General features: G+C 36.8%; 1 protein-coding gene across 1 annotated transcript in view; it reads left to right on the top strand.

Moving 5' to 3' along the window:
- Window positions 1-16,603, top strand: part of cpa6 (carboxypeptidase A6) — a 47,924-nt gene that overhangs the window by 10,328 nt on the left and 20,993 nt on the right. Inside the window, exon 2 of the mRNA XM_069191552.1 lies at window positions 9,701-9,776. Within this exon, the coding sequence (XP_069047653.1) occupies window positions 9,701-9,776 (76 nt within the window). The remainder of the gene's footprint in view (window positions 1-9,700; window positions 9,777-16,603) is intronic.

Here is a 16,603-nt window from a genome sequence, read left to right as displayed (position 1 = left end):
TTTTGCTGTAATCACAAAAGTCCTTCACAGATTTTGCGCAGGAGGAAAAATCCTTAAAAGTTGCACTCACCGCCTTTCCTCCCCTTAAACAAATGGCTATTTTTTTCTAATTGTGTGCGAATTTTAGAACAGGTGGCTAAAATAACGTTTTGTGTGCAAATGTTGTTTTTGTGACATGAGGAAAAAAGCTTCAATCTGATGTATGAGCTGATGAAAGGCCATCTGGTGTCCTTAAGTGCTGGCTGTTTTAATATGTGTGCACTGATAAAGAGAATTTAATTCTTTTCTTTCTTTAATCTGCCCTTCCCCTCGTAACAGCTTATAGCCAGAAGTTTCATTATTTCCTTGCTGTCATGGTATATTATAACTGTGCTTTTGTTCTTTTATTATAAGCCCTGTGACTTACCTGCTGGCGTTTCCTGGTCCATTCATGTGTTCTGACTTTAATGCCTTTGAATCAAGTTTGGAATTTAAAATATTAACAATAAAAGCCCACAAATAGATTTTAACATCTAAAAAGTCCAATCCCCTTTCTAATAGAAATCGTAATCATTTGCTTTGCCAAAGTATTGTAACAGGAATACATATGGCATGCATGTTTCAGGGAACAATTAGAGAGAGTTTTTTTAAGTTAATTTGCACTATGACTTATTTTCCAGGAATGTTGCCAATACGCTTTTTATCTGCTATTTAACCTTTGAAAATGGAGAGAGCTAATTTAGAGATATCTTCTTTCACTTAATTTATTGCTTGTAGAAGTTTAATGAATGCCTACTTCAGTATTGTTACATTGCCTTTGTAGTTACAGTATGCTGTCAAAAGCACTCTGGAACAAAGCTTGAAGAAGTTAAATCAAGACAGACGAGTCTTCAAATCCTTTGTAGGTATCAAGAAAAATGGATACATTGGACAAGAGTGTATTTCTCTCCTTAAATATCACTGAAGATTTAAAATCTACAAAAAATGTTCTTATAAAAGCATGTATACAAACGTTTTTCAGAAAATAATGTTCTAATCACAATAAATAATTACTCTAGGTTACACAAAGTTACACAAAGCCTGCTAACTGTATATTCAGCTGTTCTTGTGTTTAAGGTTTTGGAGTGATATTTTTTGTGCGAATAATTCAAAGCTTGTTGTCCCACAATTGTTTTGCTGTTAGTAATTCTGCCATCTGCATGTTTTATTGTCAGTGAGATCAAGTATGACATACAGTATGACAGCATTAAATTGTCCAGGGTTTGTAATACTGTAGGAAAGGGAACATTTGGTAATTTTAAAACCTTGGTACTGCTGTATCTTCGTAAGTTTAAAACATGAACTTCATAAAAAAGTATTTTCATTCTTCATTTTTAGTTATAAGCAATGTAACCATTTGACGGGCTGGCATACAGTACCTGCAGTCTACTAAAACATTTTAAGGCTAGTCTAACAGTTAGAAATTTCATTCTTAGTCTTTTTTAGAGTCTGGAAAAAAGCAGACACGTAACACACACATTCAGAAAGCTTTCAATTTCAGATGTTGAGGTCAGTACCTGAAGTTAATGCATTTGATAATTCAATGAGTGATTAGACTGTAAGAGGGGTGATTTCTCAGAATGAATATTGACAGGTAATACACTTCCTGCAGGCTTAGAGAGATTGCTGTGACCCACCCACAGCTTACAGGACACTTTCTAGGAGTAAATTCCGAAGCGCATTATCTGGAATCAATAAAATCATTTTAATTAACTAAGAAATTCGTTTATCTCACTTATTATAATACAAATGCTAAACAAATTCAGTTGTTTAATGTCATTTTTTATGTTAATTCCTAAATGTTTCCTTCCTTCTAAAAAGTACAATCAATTCAATTTGTTTCTTCTAGTATGCCATGCTTTATTTATTTGTTATTTTATATTGAGCGTGTTATTTGTGTTTGTTCATGGAAGGCTATGTAAGCTTGTTGAATTTAATATTTAGTCTATTTTTTGCTTTGAGTGTTTTCTAAACAGCAGGTTGCTGAAAAGCCTTGTCTGAGTGATCCACAAAAATATGTAGAAATATGTTGCTTTCCATCTCTATATTTTCACATTGTATTCCCATGATTAAAATACTGATTTTTAAGCTATAATAAAAGACACATTAAAATAATTTGTGTTTATTATGTTCACATTAGGTCATTTCCCTGGGGCCACTCTTAATCTTGTTAATGTTTAACAATTCGATCTGAAAGAAGTATCGTACTGTATATTGTTCAGTTCACTCTCATCCCCTTATTGTAACATTTGAAATAAACAATGTGGTGTTTTGAGACTGCATAGAGCCACTCAAAGTGTTGCATTTTGTATTTCTTAATTTCCAGGCTCCAAGTTGCTTTTAAAAGGCTCATGAAGCAATGTTAAGAGTATTTGTGTTTTTTTTTGTGTAAGAGATCAGCAATAGTGTTTGTAGATCACAGTCTGTCTCAATCAAAGTGTGCCTCTGGACTGAGTCCCAACCCAGTCTGGTCTTCCTCCAGCTGGATCTGAGTCAGCTTTTTAGGGAATCAATAACTCTTTAAAACTCCAAAGAACAAATTCGCTTAATTTTAAGTAACTTACTAAATGTAAGTAATCCTCAAAACTAGCAACAGACTATTTTCAATCCTCTCTAACACCCGCTTTTTATTTGATTTATTTAACATTTTGACTATTGTTAATTGTGAAATCAATTGCTCATCAAGGGTAAAAAGCACTAGGTATGCAGAACTGTCATGTTTATTAATACAAATTGTTTACTGGGAGTACATTTTATATAATTTATGAATACATTTTCCATAATAATACAACTGTTGCACTTATAAATTAATGTGTTATTTTATTATAACCATTTGTTTACAATAAACAGTTTCACAAAGGTATGAAAGGGGGAATGCAAGGCTATTTTTATATCTCAGGGTTAGAACGAAACAGCATTGATGAGTGTATTTCAAACCACAATAAAGTAAAATGTACTCAGTATCATGTAAAACCTCTTATTCACATCTCAAAAGAGGCTAGATTTCCAGGTATGTGCAGAGCCATATTCTGCAATTCAGAACAAGGCAACAAACCATCTAGTGACATGAATCAGACTTACTACATTGCATAAGAATACATCTTTTTTAATCCAATTGAAGTAGTGCTCTGGACTACGAGACTGTTTTGCCAATAAATGGAACTTACTTGTTAACTCTGCATGCACATCATATTGGAAACTTTCTGCTGCACCACCTGTATTTATTTACTCATACATTGCATTACATTAGTTCTTACAGTGACTAGTGAGCAGGAAGGGCCACATCATGTCACAATTTGTTGGAACTCTTGCTCTTGCCTGTGGGGAGACCAGGGGTTTGCAACAACATGCCAATGTACAGTACTTTCACTGATTTTGTGCTTAATTTAAACTTTGTCTATACTTTCAATGAATTAATAACTTGTCTGAGAAGCAGACTGCATTTCCCCTTTAAGAAAACGTATTTACAGTATAATACTGACCACTCTTCAGTTGTTCATTTCAGGTTGGTTGTGTGAGTCAGGCCTATGTAAGGAGAATTGTGAGGTGGTTATGTACCTGGTTGGGCTCTGGGATGTCTACACCAAAAAGAGAACTTTTTACGAGGGGAAGATTGCAGTTCAATTGCATTGCATTTTCTGAGGTGTGGATTGAAGGAGACTTGCGAGATGGATGCTCTAATACAGTGATGGAATCACCAACCAATAGGTAATTGGCCAGTCCAGGAGTCAGACATGGTACATCTGGGAAAGTTCAGCAATTTCCCGCTTTCTCTACTCAGACAATGAAAGGAGATTCACTGTAAGTGGGATCCATCTTTCAGAAGCCTGACTTCCTGCACTTTGGACAGTGTTGGTGAAAAATAGAGAGGTTACCTAAAAAATAAAAACTCAGAACATATCTGAGATGTGAAGGGATCAATTTAAAATTAGAAAGGGACAGTACGTTCTTACAGTGTGAAAGTATTTTTCTTTCTGTGGTGTCCACCCCCAGGCAAGAGGCATGCCATTGTGGTTTTTGATGAATTATTTGGCACAGAGAGAAAAGTTCCCTCAGGTTAGTTAGACAGAAGTTTTGTCCTGTTTTGAGCAGAATTTTAAAATAATGGTTTTACATTTCTTCTGCTGATTGTGTATCTCAATGGAAGGTGCTAATATCAGTCCAGCAATGACAGAACCAATTAATAAAGTCTTGGTTATGTCCTTTAAAATGTTGGGCCTTCACACTCAAGTTCTCACACTCTACATAAATAATGTGGAAAGAATAGTTGGTGTGTTTTATCTGTTGGTTTTGGGAATAAATAAATGGTTTCTCAATGTTGCCTGTTCATTAACTCCTAAACTAGGAACAAAGAATCCACACGATCTCACTTAATATTGCCTGACTGCAGTGGATAAGCATGATTATCTTTTATAAATTTGCATCTTTAGACGATCAGGACTGACTTTTACATACAGTATTGTACCTTATTAAGTTTCTGAAATACACACACCCTTCCTATTTATTACAATGCCAAGGAAAGGCCTCAGAGGGGATGTAATGTGATCCTGTATTATTTAATTCCTGCTGTAATTGCCTATCAATTTCAGTGTATGTCAAAAAAGAATGAATTCTTAAAAACATATAAAAAGATACCATGACATAAATTTCAAAATAAGTATTGCACACCCTTCTCAACTATTGAGGAATTTCATTTTGTTGTGGAGTGCAAAAAGTTATTTATGTTTACCGACAGTTGTACGGTATATAATACTGTTAAATTTAATATAATACTGACTCTTATATACTGTACTGGATATACGAACTAGTAACTTGGCCCTATCTCAATATTTCTGCAGTCCTGTGGTGAGACCTATCTGAGATGTGGTACGTGATTCTGTCTGAGAATGAACAATAGAAAACACTGTTACATACTGTAAGAACTACATAAGCATTTGAAATTAAGCCATGCTATGGCTGCCAAAAAGAGTGGGGTGAAAATACTATGTTTCCATAACAGTCCCAGTAGATTCTCATAGTTTTTAATACTTTGCAAAGCCTGACACATTACTGAGCAAAGTTACAAGCTCTTTTGTTGGAGCTGCACCATCATCAGTTCCCAGGTGTGAGTAATCCCTGAGGAACTATAAACCTTCCTTTTAGAGCTTCCTTTCCCATCCAAGGCCTTTAACTCGAACTGCTGATGTGGTCGCTGAAAGCATATAAAATGTTTCATTCATATTTATGGGCTTTTATTTTTAAGAGACAGATGTTAAATTATTTACCGCAAAGATTAAACGAGTTGTTGTTCAACCACCAATGGAGAGCAGAAATAGCTGGAGACTGTGATGAGAGGTTAAAGATGCTGGGTTCCAATTACATGATCCAGAGAGTGGCAAATCTAAACATTGGCATCGTGTAACTGCTTAGCAATCCTACTGGAATCTGTCCCAGCTGGATACAAACTGATCAGATTACGTGTTCTCACAAGAGAAACACTCTAAATATTAGTGAAACAACAGCAGGGTACATTGAAATATACCCCTCTACTTGCCTCTGTTGCCCATAATGTCTTAAATATACTGTAGTTCCATTGAAGAAGAATGCATGGAGCCAAATCAATTAAATAATGAAATGGAATTTTTTTTAATTAATGAAATCATATACAAATGGACTTGTTCTGCAAAAAGAGTGGCACAGCTGATTAATAATGATTTGCTGCAGATCTTTAGTTCATAAAACGCAGAGTAGTGTGAATTAATTTCTATTCCATTACACCACTGTTCAGTTTGTATAGAACATTTAAATATACAGTAATTTGTACAACTATGTTCTTATTTTCTTAATCTTTTCTATTGGAAGTGTCTATTGGAAGTGTGTGTAGGTCTTCACGTGACATTTTAAAAATGTTATATTTGGATTATAAATAATACAATAAATCCTTAAGGTAAAGTGGAGCAGTATGTCAGGATTGCATGAAGTCTGCTCATTTAGTTAAAAAGTCACTGGAGGACTTTAAGGGTTCTGATATTTTTCAAGGGGAACTGATTCAGGTTGTAAAAGCATAATCAAGTATAATACTTTTAATAGTTAAAATAAAGGTGATTTCAGGATGTTGTACCCTTCAGTGTTATCTTCATAATTATTCATAAGCAGGCACATTGAGTATGAAGCCTTTTTGTTGATCATTTGGAAAAGTTTTTCCCTTTGAAGTAAGAGGCTACCAGTCAAACAGTGTTTGCACCAACACAATTTGACAAACTTTTTCATTATTTCTTCCAATATTCTACAGATTGATGTGCAATAAATCCCTCTTTCCAGTTAAGAAACATATAGCCATTGATACTGTGTAGCATGCTGTTAAAACATGCAAAAGCTAGCCAGTGAACTGAGGGACATGAAGTCTATACATCGTCAATGTTGTTTGTTCTTTTCTAAAGAAGCTCTCTGCTCATTAACAAGGTTTTGTGAATGAAAAAGACTAAATAATACTGTATCTCTCCACCAGGTAACATAAACAGAGACTGTAAACTGAATATATATCATTAGACAAAATAAAAACAAATAGAAATAATAGGAAAGCAATCATTATGCAGCAGATTTCTGTCACATTCTCTTTTTATATATTTTTTGTCGGTGAGTCAGTTCCAGGTGGATTAAAATTATAAGTTTCACTGCTCTTCTGTCTACAGTATATCATCTTTGAAGTGTAAAGCTCAGGTAGTAAAGTGAATTCAGAGAAAGCTTCTCTTTCTCTTGCACATTTATTAGAACACATGTTGAAAATGTGACCCATATGGCACACTAAGACTGTGATTAAATACTTCTGTTTAGCTTTGAATCTGTGCTTCCTGCTGTAAATCGCTGCCTGACCTGACCCCTGATTTTTACCATCCTAACTGCCCTAATAATTATTATAATGCTAATGAACCTAATGAATATTAATAATATATTATTTCTTTATATTATAACAACTATTACTATCATTAGGAGTAATAGCATTCCTTCGGTTTATGTAGCTCTTATGATCCCAAATTATCCCAATGCAATTTACATGTAGGAGGGGACCCTCTTCATCCATCTGTGATGTGCAGCAGCCGGTTTGTGGTGGCAACCAAGCCACAGATCAGGTGGAGAAGCTAGAAATTACTTCTCCAGCTGAAGTTTAGGGTGGATATTAGGTTGACCAGATCGTACGAAAGCAGTGTGGAATGTAGCCAGGACGTTGGAGTCAACATTCCTCATTTTACAAACAGTGCCATGGGGTCTTTAGGGATCAGTTCAGTATCTCACCCAGGGGACGGTGCCTTGTGCAGTAAACTGTTCCTGGTCCCCACACTTGGTCATTAGCTTAGAGATTCTGTTTCAGAAGGAAGAGCCCCACACCCTGGACAGCCAATAGCCCTTGCAGAAGAAGCCTGGTCTTCCATGCAGGTCCCCATCTGTATTTTGCACAAAACCTGCAAAATGTAGTCTTGTAGTTTTCTGGAAGTGTACAGGGGAAGAAATGGTGTTAAAGATCATGAGTCAATTAGATCTGATTGGGTAATGTGCTATCCTGTTGTAGGCACATGTTGAGGTTTATGGCAAAGTACTCTGAAAACTGAAGCAGTGTATTTTATTGTTGTCATCCTGATATTAACCCCTAAAAAAGTTGGCCATTGTTTTCTTTAGAACAATAAGTTCTACGGTTACTCAAAAGTCTTCTTTCCTCATGAAGAGTCCCAATTCTGTGATGATCTTTGCTGATGTTTTAGCCACTTTCTTTTAAGCAAATGGTTAATCAAGATGGATGGGAAATTTGTAGTACAAAAATGTAACCTTGTAAGTTTATAGATGTGTGTAAAGGAACACAGGATGTGAAGAGCATTAGAATGTTCCACTGTTGATTCTGAAGAATCACTGATTACATTCAACCATCCATTTTCTAAATGCTTTATCCAGTACAGGGTCGCGGGGAGCTGGAGCTAATCCTACCTAGATTTGACTAGTTTACTAATTAATGTTAATGATGGGAAAAGCCTAATCATAACACAAAGGTTTTAAAACAGTAGAAAACTTTAGAGGAGGCTTTATGTAAAATGATGATGCTCATAAAATGCATACTGTATATTGTTACACCTGACTGTGTCTAAAATGTCTAACACATTGCATATCAATGTACAGTAAGTCGCAGGGTATTAGGTTTCTGCTGTAGACCTCAATATCTGCAGTATCACTCAGAGATGGGCTGAACTGAAGTCTCTGAAGTCTCTGTGCATCGCTCATACCTTGTGCTGTTGGGTGGTAAATTCTGACTCAGGCTAGACCACGCGAGAGAAATATGTCATTTCATACTACAGATGCTGCCAGTGTTTTGTATCCTGGGGGATTGCTTTTCTCATCCATTTACCATACACGTAAATCATAAGGCATGTAGTATTTCATTTCAATCCATTTTCTTTGTCATGGTGAAGGGCATAGCAAGAAAAAAAAGATATGAGGTTTCCTTTAACAGCAGTTTATGGGTGTCAGGCAGTGTGCTGTTAGTGTTGTCATCTAGAGCAAGGCAGTGTAAAATGATACTCTAGTCACATACAAGCATCCTGCTCTAGTCTAAACAATTACAAATGAGTATTTATGGATACAAGTATGATATGCCAAAAGACCTTGTTTTTGATCCAAGTTGGTAGGCAGTTACTGTGATCTGCAGACATGTACAGTTTTGGAGAACATATATGCATGGTTCTGGCTTTTGAAGAAAATCAAATGTTTATTTTTGCTGTATGTCATGATTGTCACTTTAATAGTAACAGTTTCAAGGAGGGCCTTGGTCAAATTATATGTCCAGTTTTATTGGGGCTCTAGCAAGCAGTTTTACAGCTTCTTCAAAAGTGGGTAAAAGATTTACTAATGGGTTCAACCAATTCTGAGTGAATGGACCCCTTTTTTGCAGGTGTCCAAATTAAGAAGGTTTGTATTAGTAATACAGCATTTCTGTGTTTAAGTATTCCCTTCCTACTTCTTTCTGTTGGTTATGTCCAGGTTTTTTTTACAGATTTTGACAGTAATTCGTAACTTTGATTTCCTTAACTGTTAGTAAAACCCTTAACCACCATGGAAAGTCATTCTTCTGGGTTTTTTAAGGGATTCGGTTCTTGTAAATCAGTGACTCATGTAAGTAAACAGAAGAGTAAATAATGTGCTCTGTTGCAGATTTTATTCTTAACATTTCTAGTTTTGATAAAGAATGCTCGGGACTCTGAGTTTTATTTTGGGAGGAGGAGTGTATGAAAGTGTAGGATACCTCGCCCACTTCTGTAAGTTTTAAAGTATGTTTAAGAGGTTTATATCCAATTTGTAAGTCAATGATTTGAATGAACCATTCTGCTGAATGGGCATAGTGATAAAACTGATAAAGGTTCTTCTGCGACAGTGATGTAATGCCCTACAAATGAAGAACTTTATGTATAACTGTTTTTGGCATCCTAGCCAGGGTGTATCCTGCCTTGCACCCATTGCTTACTGGGATAGGCTCCAGCTCCCCCCACAAGCCTGTATTGGATAAAGTGGTTAGAAAATTTATGGATGGAAAGACAGTGGGAAATGCTGTTCTCCATTAAATGAACCTCTGTTAACTTTTTATGAAAATGACACATCCGGGAATAATCAAGTTTTATTTTATCCAGCGTATTTACTACAGTATATTTTTCTTCCCTTGTAGGGATCAAGTTATTAGAGTGACCCCTCAGAACAGTGCAGAAGTTCAAACTCTGAAGAGCCTCTTTGAAAATATGAGGGTAAGCCATTTTGGTCATCTTCTTTCCCAGGCATGTAACATGAAATTGATAATGGTGTTTTTTAAAATATGGTGATTTAATTTGTTACAGGATATCCTAAGACTGTGGGATAAGTATGAGCTATTGCACAACTGAGACTGTGCTGTCCAATGTGGATTTCAGAGATTAGTGAAAATCCCCATTATCTTCATTATTTCTCAATCAGATGTTAAGCCAGGACAGAACACGTTTTCTCATTAACACAAGACTACAATGCATTGTAACTGGGCCTTTTTGTCTTTAGTTTAGGACCTATCCATATTTAGCTTTTTAAAAATCATTATATTTTCTCCAGAATAAAACGCTTCAGCATTCTAAATTGAATCAATATATGATTAGAGGTCTTTCTTCATAAATTACTATAGCTGTTTGGCTCACGTGAAATTTAAATAATAGAGGTAAATTACAGTCATTGTTTGTGAAAGCATTCCATGAACTGAAAAGAAAGAAAAGACAGTTTTTCAGATTTTGAAATCAGTAATTATTGATGCTTAAAAATTCTGGTGGTTCAGTTAAGCCTGAAATTAGTTTCAAATCATATTGGACTGGAAGAGCTGTCTTACCAAAAGTTATCAGATCTTAAAAGGCATAAAATAATTAGAATAAAGGAAATGCAAGGTGTCCTTCTGACTTATCTGTTCTCTTGTTAGTTGTTAGTGGCTAATTTAAGCATTTAGCCTCTTCAGCACCAGACCTTACCCAATATTTCACCTTGTCAGATTATCCTGTATGTGTTATTTTTCTAATACAAACTTCTAGGGTATTAAATAGGTGATTGATCAAGGAGCTACTAAAAAGAGATTTGCTGTTTGTATGGGGTGAAAGAAGATTATTATTCAGTGAATGCCCCCTTGTTCATCAATGCAGGCAATAATTACAATATTACATTATTGAATCTGCTCAGTGCATCTAGTCCAGCTACTGAATCATTTATAATGTACAACAGGCGAGTGAAATCTATAGCCAAAATCATTTGCTTAAATCAGGCCATGCACAGTGGGCTATAGGCTTAGCAGCTAGTGCTGCTGCCTCTCAGGTCTTGGGTCCTGGGTTCGAATGCTTCCTGGAGTGCCTTCTACAGTACATAGTTTTTGCATGTTGTCTACATGTCCAAGACGGTTTTACAAAGATATGCTGTCCAGGATATTTGCCAACTTTAAAGTTTCCTCTCATATGTACTGTATATGTGAGTAGTAGACTGCTGTCCCATCCACTGCAGTCTCCTGTGCCTGCCTGATTAGGCTCTCTATGGATAAGGTTTCTGAAAATGGCAGGATGGAAGGAAAAAGCCTAAATTGCCGAATCAATCATGTATTTTACTGTATAATTAATACAATAGAATTGCACTAGAAGAAACCCTTATCGTAAGATGACTGCAAGAGGCTGCTGTGTTTGGACAAAGTGCCATGCTTTTGTAATTTACCCACAGCCATCTGGGAGTAATTACACTACGTATCAGTGCTGGCCTGCCTCTGAATCTCCCCTGCTCCTCTGTTTGCTTTTGAGCATATAGTTCGTCTTGCAAGACCAGAATCATGAATCAAGTAGGAATCCTAAAAAAATAAGCTGCTACTGCCAAGGGAACAATTGAGTAGAAATAGGATTTCTATTTCAAACACGCAGCTGTACAGCTGTAGGCTGAGATGCAGCAGCTGTGAATTGCACAGGTCCAAATTCAAGAGCTGGGACAAGCGCATTCTCCTTTTCTTACACAGTGTATGGAACAGCAGCTAAAGTAATTCCCCCTTCATATACTGTAGCTGGCAACACTGTGTACACAGCTGCCTAGGCCTGTTTCCATTTTCACAGCCGTGACACAACCATAGTGTTTTCACTATGTAGTTCAGGTGGGTAGCTGCGTCAGCATGCTTAGGCTGCAAAGGAACAAGTAATAGGTTTATTCCATGCTGAAAAAAAGAAGAAAGAGAACACAACGTTTCGGCCGTGGAGCCTTCTTCAGGTGTGAGAGAGACAGGGCAGTAGGCAAAGGTAAAGTAGCGGGAGAACAAAGGTTGAGAGGGAGGAGGAGTGAGAGGCGGGAGCAGGGGACAGAAAGAGAGGCCAATCAAGAGGTGTGAAGTCAGAATGGGTGCAGAGAGGTGTGAAATGAAACTTCCAATGAATGGAGAAAATTTAAAAGAACAGTAATCTGTCGTTAAGGGAAGGGAGAATGTGTGATCCTAGCTGCAGAATAATTTTAGTTTCGGTGGTCTTTCTGATGTATGAGTTCGCTATGAGTTTCACTAAGTGAAAACTTAGTGTTTTCACTATGTCTTGCCTTGAGGATGTGACCGTGTTCCCACAGGCAACACCTTTTGGTGTCATTGAGATCGATGAGTCTCAAGCCCATTAGGTTACGGAAAGGTTTCAGAAGCCTTGTCTCCTGAAAACTACAAGGTGAAAAAACAAATACTTAGCACTATTCGGGACCAAATTTATACGTACATCACCAAAGCCAAGGCAACGACAGACTAAAATAGCAATTGTACCCTGAAGGTGATGTCTACCATAAAAATAACTTCCAATACTTCAAAACATCATTGTAGTAACACGGAGGAAAATAAATATTCAGGTAAAGTTCTCTTTAGTCCCATGCCAGGAATAGATTCTTTTTCAGCCCATGCAGTGCTTCAGAGGCCCTGCTCTCAGGGAATGACTCTCGATAAACATTTGTAGAATATCTGAAACATTTAGAATGTGGAAATGTTTGTAGAAAATGCTCAGTGGGACAGGCCAGGCACATGAATTTTTCAGCTTCCCATTCTTTTAGTCTGCTGGAGTTCAAACTGCTTCAGTACCTAAGCTTGGATTCTTGTCTTTCGTCCTGAAAGACAATCATGGAGAATCATTTTGCTGTTAAATATGTGAGCACACAGGGATACAGATATTTCTTGGTTAACTTTATGTTCTTTATTGATTCTATCTGATCTTTGCACATCTGTCTGTATCAACAACACCAACACCTAGCAGGTGAACTGGAGATTTTATGCTATTTTAATTTCATTCGCTATGGTAAATGGGGCACAGTAGTTTTGATAATAATATATGAGCTACAGTAATACTGTATATACAGTATGTATTTATTAGTACAATAGTCATTTTATTGTTTTACATTTGCATGCTTATTTTCTACTCTTTCCTCCTTTTCCATAAAGGATTGGTAATAAAAGTAAGACTGAAACTGTGGCAGTGATTTAATTGCATGTGCGCCACATTACTTGAACAAGTGCCTGCAATGCAATATGCACCAATATACAGTAGGCAGTGGGTAGCTGAATACTACAGTGCTCAGTCACGCAATGACCTGGCTTATATGCTCAAAAGGATCTCCTGAGGTTACTGCTTAACAAAGGCTGATTAACTGTAAAGCTGAACCAGAGATCAAAGAATCGTGAATTGTGCCTACTGTGCATTCTAGTCTCTGGCTAAGTGATTTCTAGGTCTCAAATGATCCTAAATCTAAGTAGTCCTTTTTGATGGAGACATTCCAAAGTTAGATACAAAATATTGTTTTTTTAACCTTTCATCTTTGCACTCAACATCAGTATTACAGAAGATGTTAGATTCAATGTAGATTCAAGCAAATTCACTTTTGTTGTTGTTTTTAGCCTTGCTAGAAGTTTTAGTTGTTTTAGCATTGGTGTATTTGACTGAGATTTTCTAACTACTGTTGTGTGATTATCATCGACCTCCTAAAGGAGACGTGTTACAATATTTAACACAAGATTAACTTTTTTTCCGTTGAACTGCTGCTTTGCTTGTGTAGAAAGGATAGAATTGTGGAAAATGCTCCACACTGTAAAAGAGGATTTGAAAGGGCACGACAGGGGGGAACACTGTTAGTAAATTAAAAATTTAAAGAGCCTGCACCTCGTTTTCCAAAGCTGAGCGACATTTACCCCTCCTGCATGATTATTTAACCATCCCTAGAGTGCTTTTATGCCAAACACCAAAGTGGCAGGTTTAGGGGTGGCAACACTGCAGAAACTGTGTTAATTTGTTATTAGTAAATCTGCTGCTTAACTGCAGGACAGCACATACCGCCTGAAACATTTTTAAAAACATGCACATAACCCTCTGCAAACCATTAAATCAATTAACCCATTACTAGAGCTTTGTGCCAACCTGTAGTTTTTTTTGGTTGTTTCAAATTAAATCCAGCTTTGACTTAAAGGGAGAACATTCCCCGCCAGAATTCACATATTAATTGGTCATTTTCTTTAAGGTGATCAGACCAATCTGCATATGTGTTAATTTTTTTTCTAAATAAAAAAGTAAAACCAAAGTTCAAAGATATATACTGTGTCAGTTGATTGAGGAATGCAGCTTAATATGCTTAGATTACTGAGTAAAATATTTAAACAATGTAAGAAGTGGGTATTTTTTCACTCAAAGTTCATATATTCTGTCTAGATCGATAAAGACCCAGATATTTGAGAGTTGTGGAGCTCTCTCATGTCTGATTTAATAGTAAATCAGACATGATTGAATTTGCTTCTGATTACGTTGAACTCGTTTGGGTTACTGGCCACACAAGGAATGTTGATCAGCACTGACTCATCTTCACTGTAGGCCATCTCAAAAGTGCAGGGAACAGGACTCAGAAATTGCAACCACATGTGAAGGCAGTTAGTGATGATATACTGTAACAAGGGCCTTGTTGATTGAGCATCTTGCTTAAGGCTTGTCGAAGATTCTGCTATGATTCTGCAGCGGACATTAAAGTTCCCCCCAAGGTTTGACATACAAAGCGAGAAGTCCTGCCAGGCAAAAATGCACATGTTGTGATTCTCCCACATCCTGTCAGCAAACACATCTGATGGAAACTGGAAAGGATTCCCACACAGCCCTGCTCACAATCATCAGTGCTTGAGAAAGCAGGATGAATCGTGTTGACAGCTTTGTTTTGGCCTCCCTGGAATGTAACTCTTCCTGTCTCCCAAGGGCTGTCGTTTACCTCTACTCTCGGCTGACTAGACAGGAGGTCTGTTGTGATGTCAGTCTGTTTTTAATAATAATAATAGTATAGCACTTTTCTGGAACTCCACTCAAAGCACTTTACAGGTAATGGGAATCCACTCCACCACCATCAGTGTGCAGCCCCACCTGGATGATGTGACGGCAGCCATAGTGCACCAGTACACTCCCCACACACAAGCTCTCACTGGGGAGGAGAACAGAGTGATTCATAGTTCATAGATGGGGAGGCCATGATTGGTAAAGGCCAGGAGGAAATTTGGCCATATTATTTTTTTCGATAAACACCCTGGGATTTTCAATGACCACGGAGAGTCAGAACCTCGTTTTTTACATCAAATCCGAAGGATGGCGCCTTTTTACACTATAATGTCTCTGTCACTATACTGGGGAATTAGGACCCACACAGACTGAAGGGTGAGCGCCCCCCTCTGGCCTCACTAACACCTCTTCCAGAAGGTCCTGATTTATCCCTTCTGCAAATGAGCTGGACAATTTATTTTTCCGCAGAAGATAGAAATCAAGCAGGAAAAAGAGTGCGGTGCTCTGGACAATGGGGCAAGGCATTAGAAACTGTACAGCCAGCCGGCACAGCCTGCTGTTCCATACACACTGTGCTTCAGCCCTTCTTCCTCTGTCTTCATTTCACCCAGGAGTGTTGTATGCTTAAAACACCTTAGTCAGAGATTGCCTGTGTGCTGCTACATAAGTAACTGCTACAGTATTTGCTTTATTATTGTCTCTTCATTAAATCTAGCGTAAATAAAAGCCCTTTTTGATTTTCCAATTCCATTTGCTTTATTGTATATGGGAAAAAGTTTGCCAAGAGCTGTCAATTGTTATCTGCAAGGTTTTGCTCTTTACCCGTTCTTCCAGTTCAACTTAATAACCTGTTGTACTAATGTAATAATAATAATAATAATAATAATAATAATAATAATAATAATAATAATAATAATAATCCCTTTTTTTTTCTCGAAAGGGAGATTTGAAGCTCACCGAGTCAAACTACAGTATATTGCCTTCCTTGAATCACTTTTATTTTTTTCCTGAAGGAAACAGGTGTTGGTTTTGACTGATTTTAATAGACATCGCTACAGAAGATCACATATATCTTTAGAACCCTTCAGACTGAGAAGTTTCTGAAATCTGAATCCACCATTGGTTTTGCCAGTTTATTTCAAAGGGTCTGACTTTTTTCATATGTGAATATAATGCATTACAGGCTTGTACAAGAAAGCCTGTCTCACGTCTTTAAACTATAATGCCTTAAAACAGCTAACAATACTTGACGTGATGTTTTTTGTTGTATCTTGTTAAAGTATGATGTTTTATTAATAAGATGACAAAAAACATTCACAACCAGTTTTTTACCATTTTTTTTTCTGAGACCTAGCTGTTAATGAGCCAAAACCCTACATACAGTACAAGTGTTTTCATGGTGTTTCATGCTATAATACAGTGTGTGGCTAATGTGAAACTTGTACTAATATCCACTTATAGCAAAACCCTGGTTCTTCATTAATTCATATTAAATATATTCTCCAATCTGAGGAAGGCTACACATGTGGAACATTGTGTTTTATTCATTTTGTTTTCTTTTCAGTGTGAAATTAACCAGCATGGAATAAATTAATATATTAATATATTTGTTCCCTTAAATTAAGTACAATCCATAATAGGCAGCCCAACTTTCTGATGTAACCTCAGCTGCTGTATGAAGTTACAAGAATCTTAAGCACGTATACCTCGTAAAACAGGTTTGATTTTGTATCCTTTGTGTATTAACATCAACTGTATCTGCACTTGAT

The sequence above is a fragment of the Lepisosteus oculatus genome, chromosome 6, assembly GCF_040954835.1.
Source record: "Lepisosteus oculatus isolate fLepOcu1 chromosome 6, fLepOcu1.hap2, whole genome shotgun sequence".
In the NCBI taxonomy this organism is placed as follows: Eukaryota; Metazoa; Chordata; class Actinopteri; order Semionotiformes; family Lepisosteidae; genus Lepisosteus; species Lepisosteus oculatus.
The sequence above is the reverse complement of the archived record's forward strand: the minus strand, read 5'-3'. Positions and strand labels throughout refer to the sequence as shown.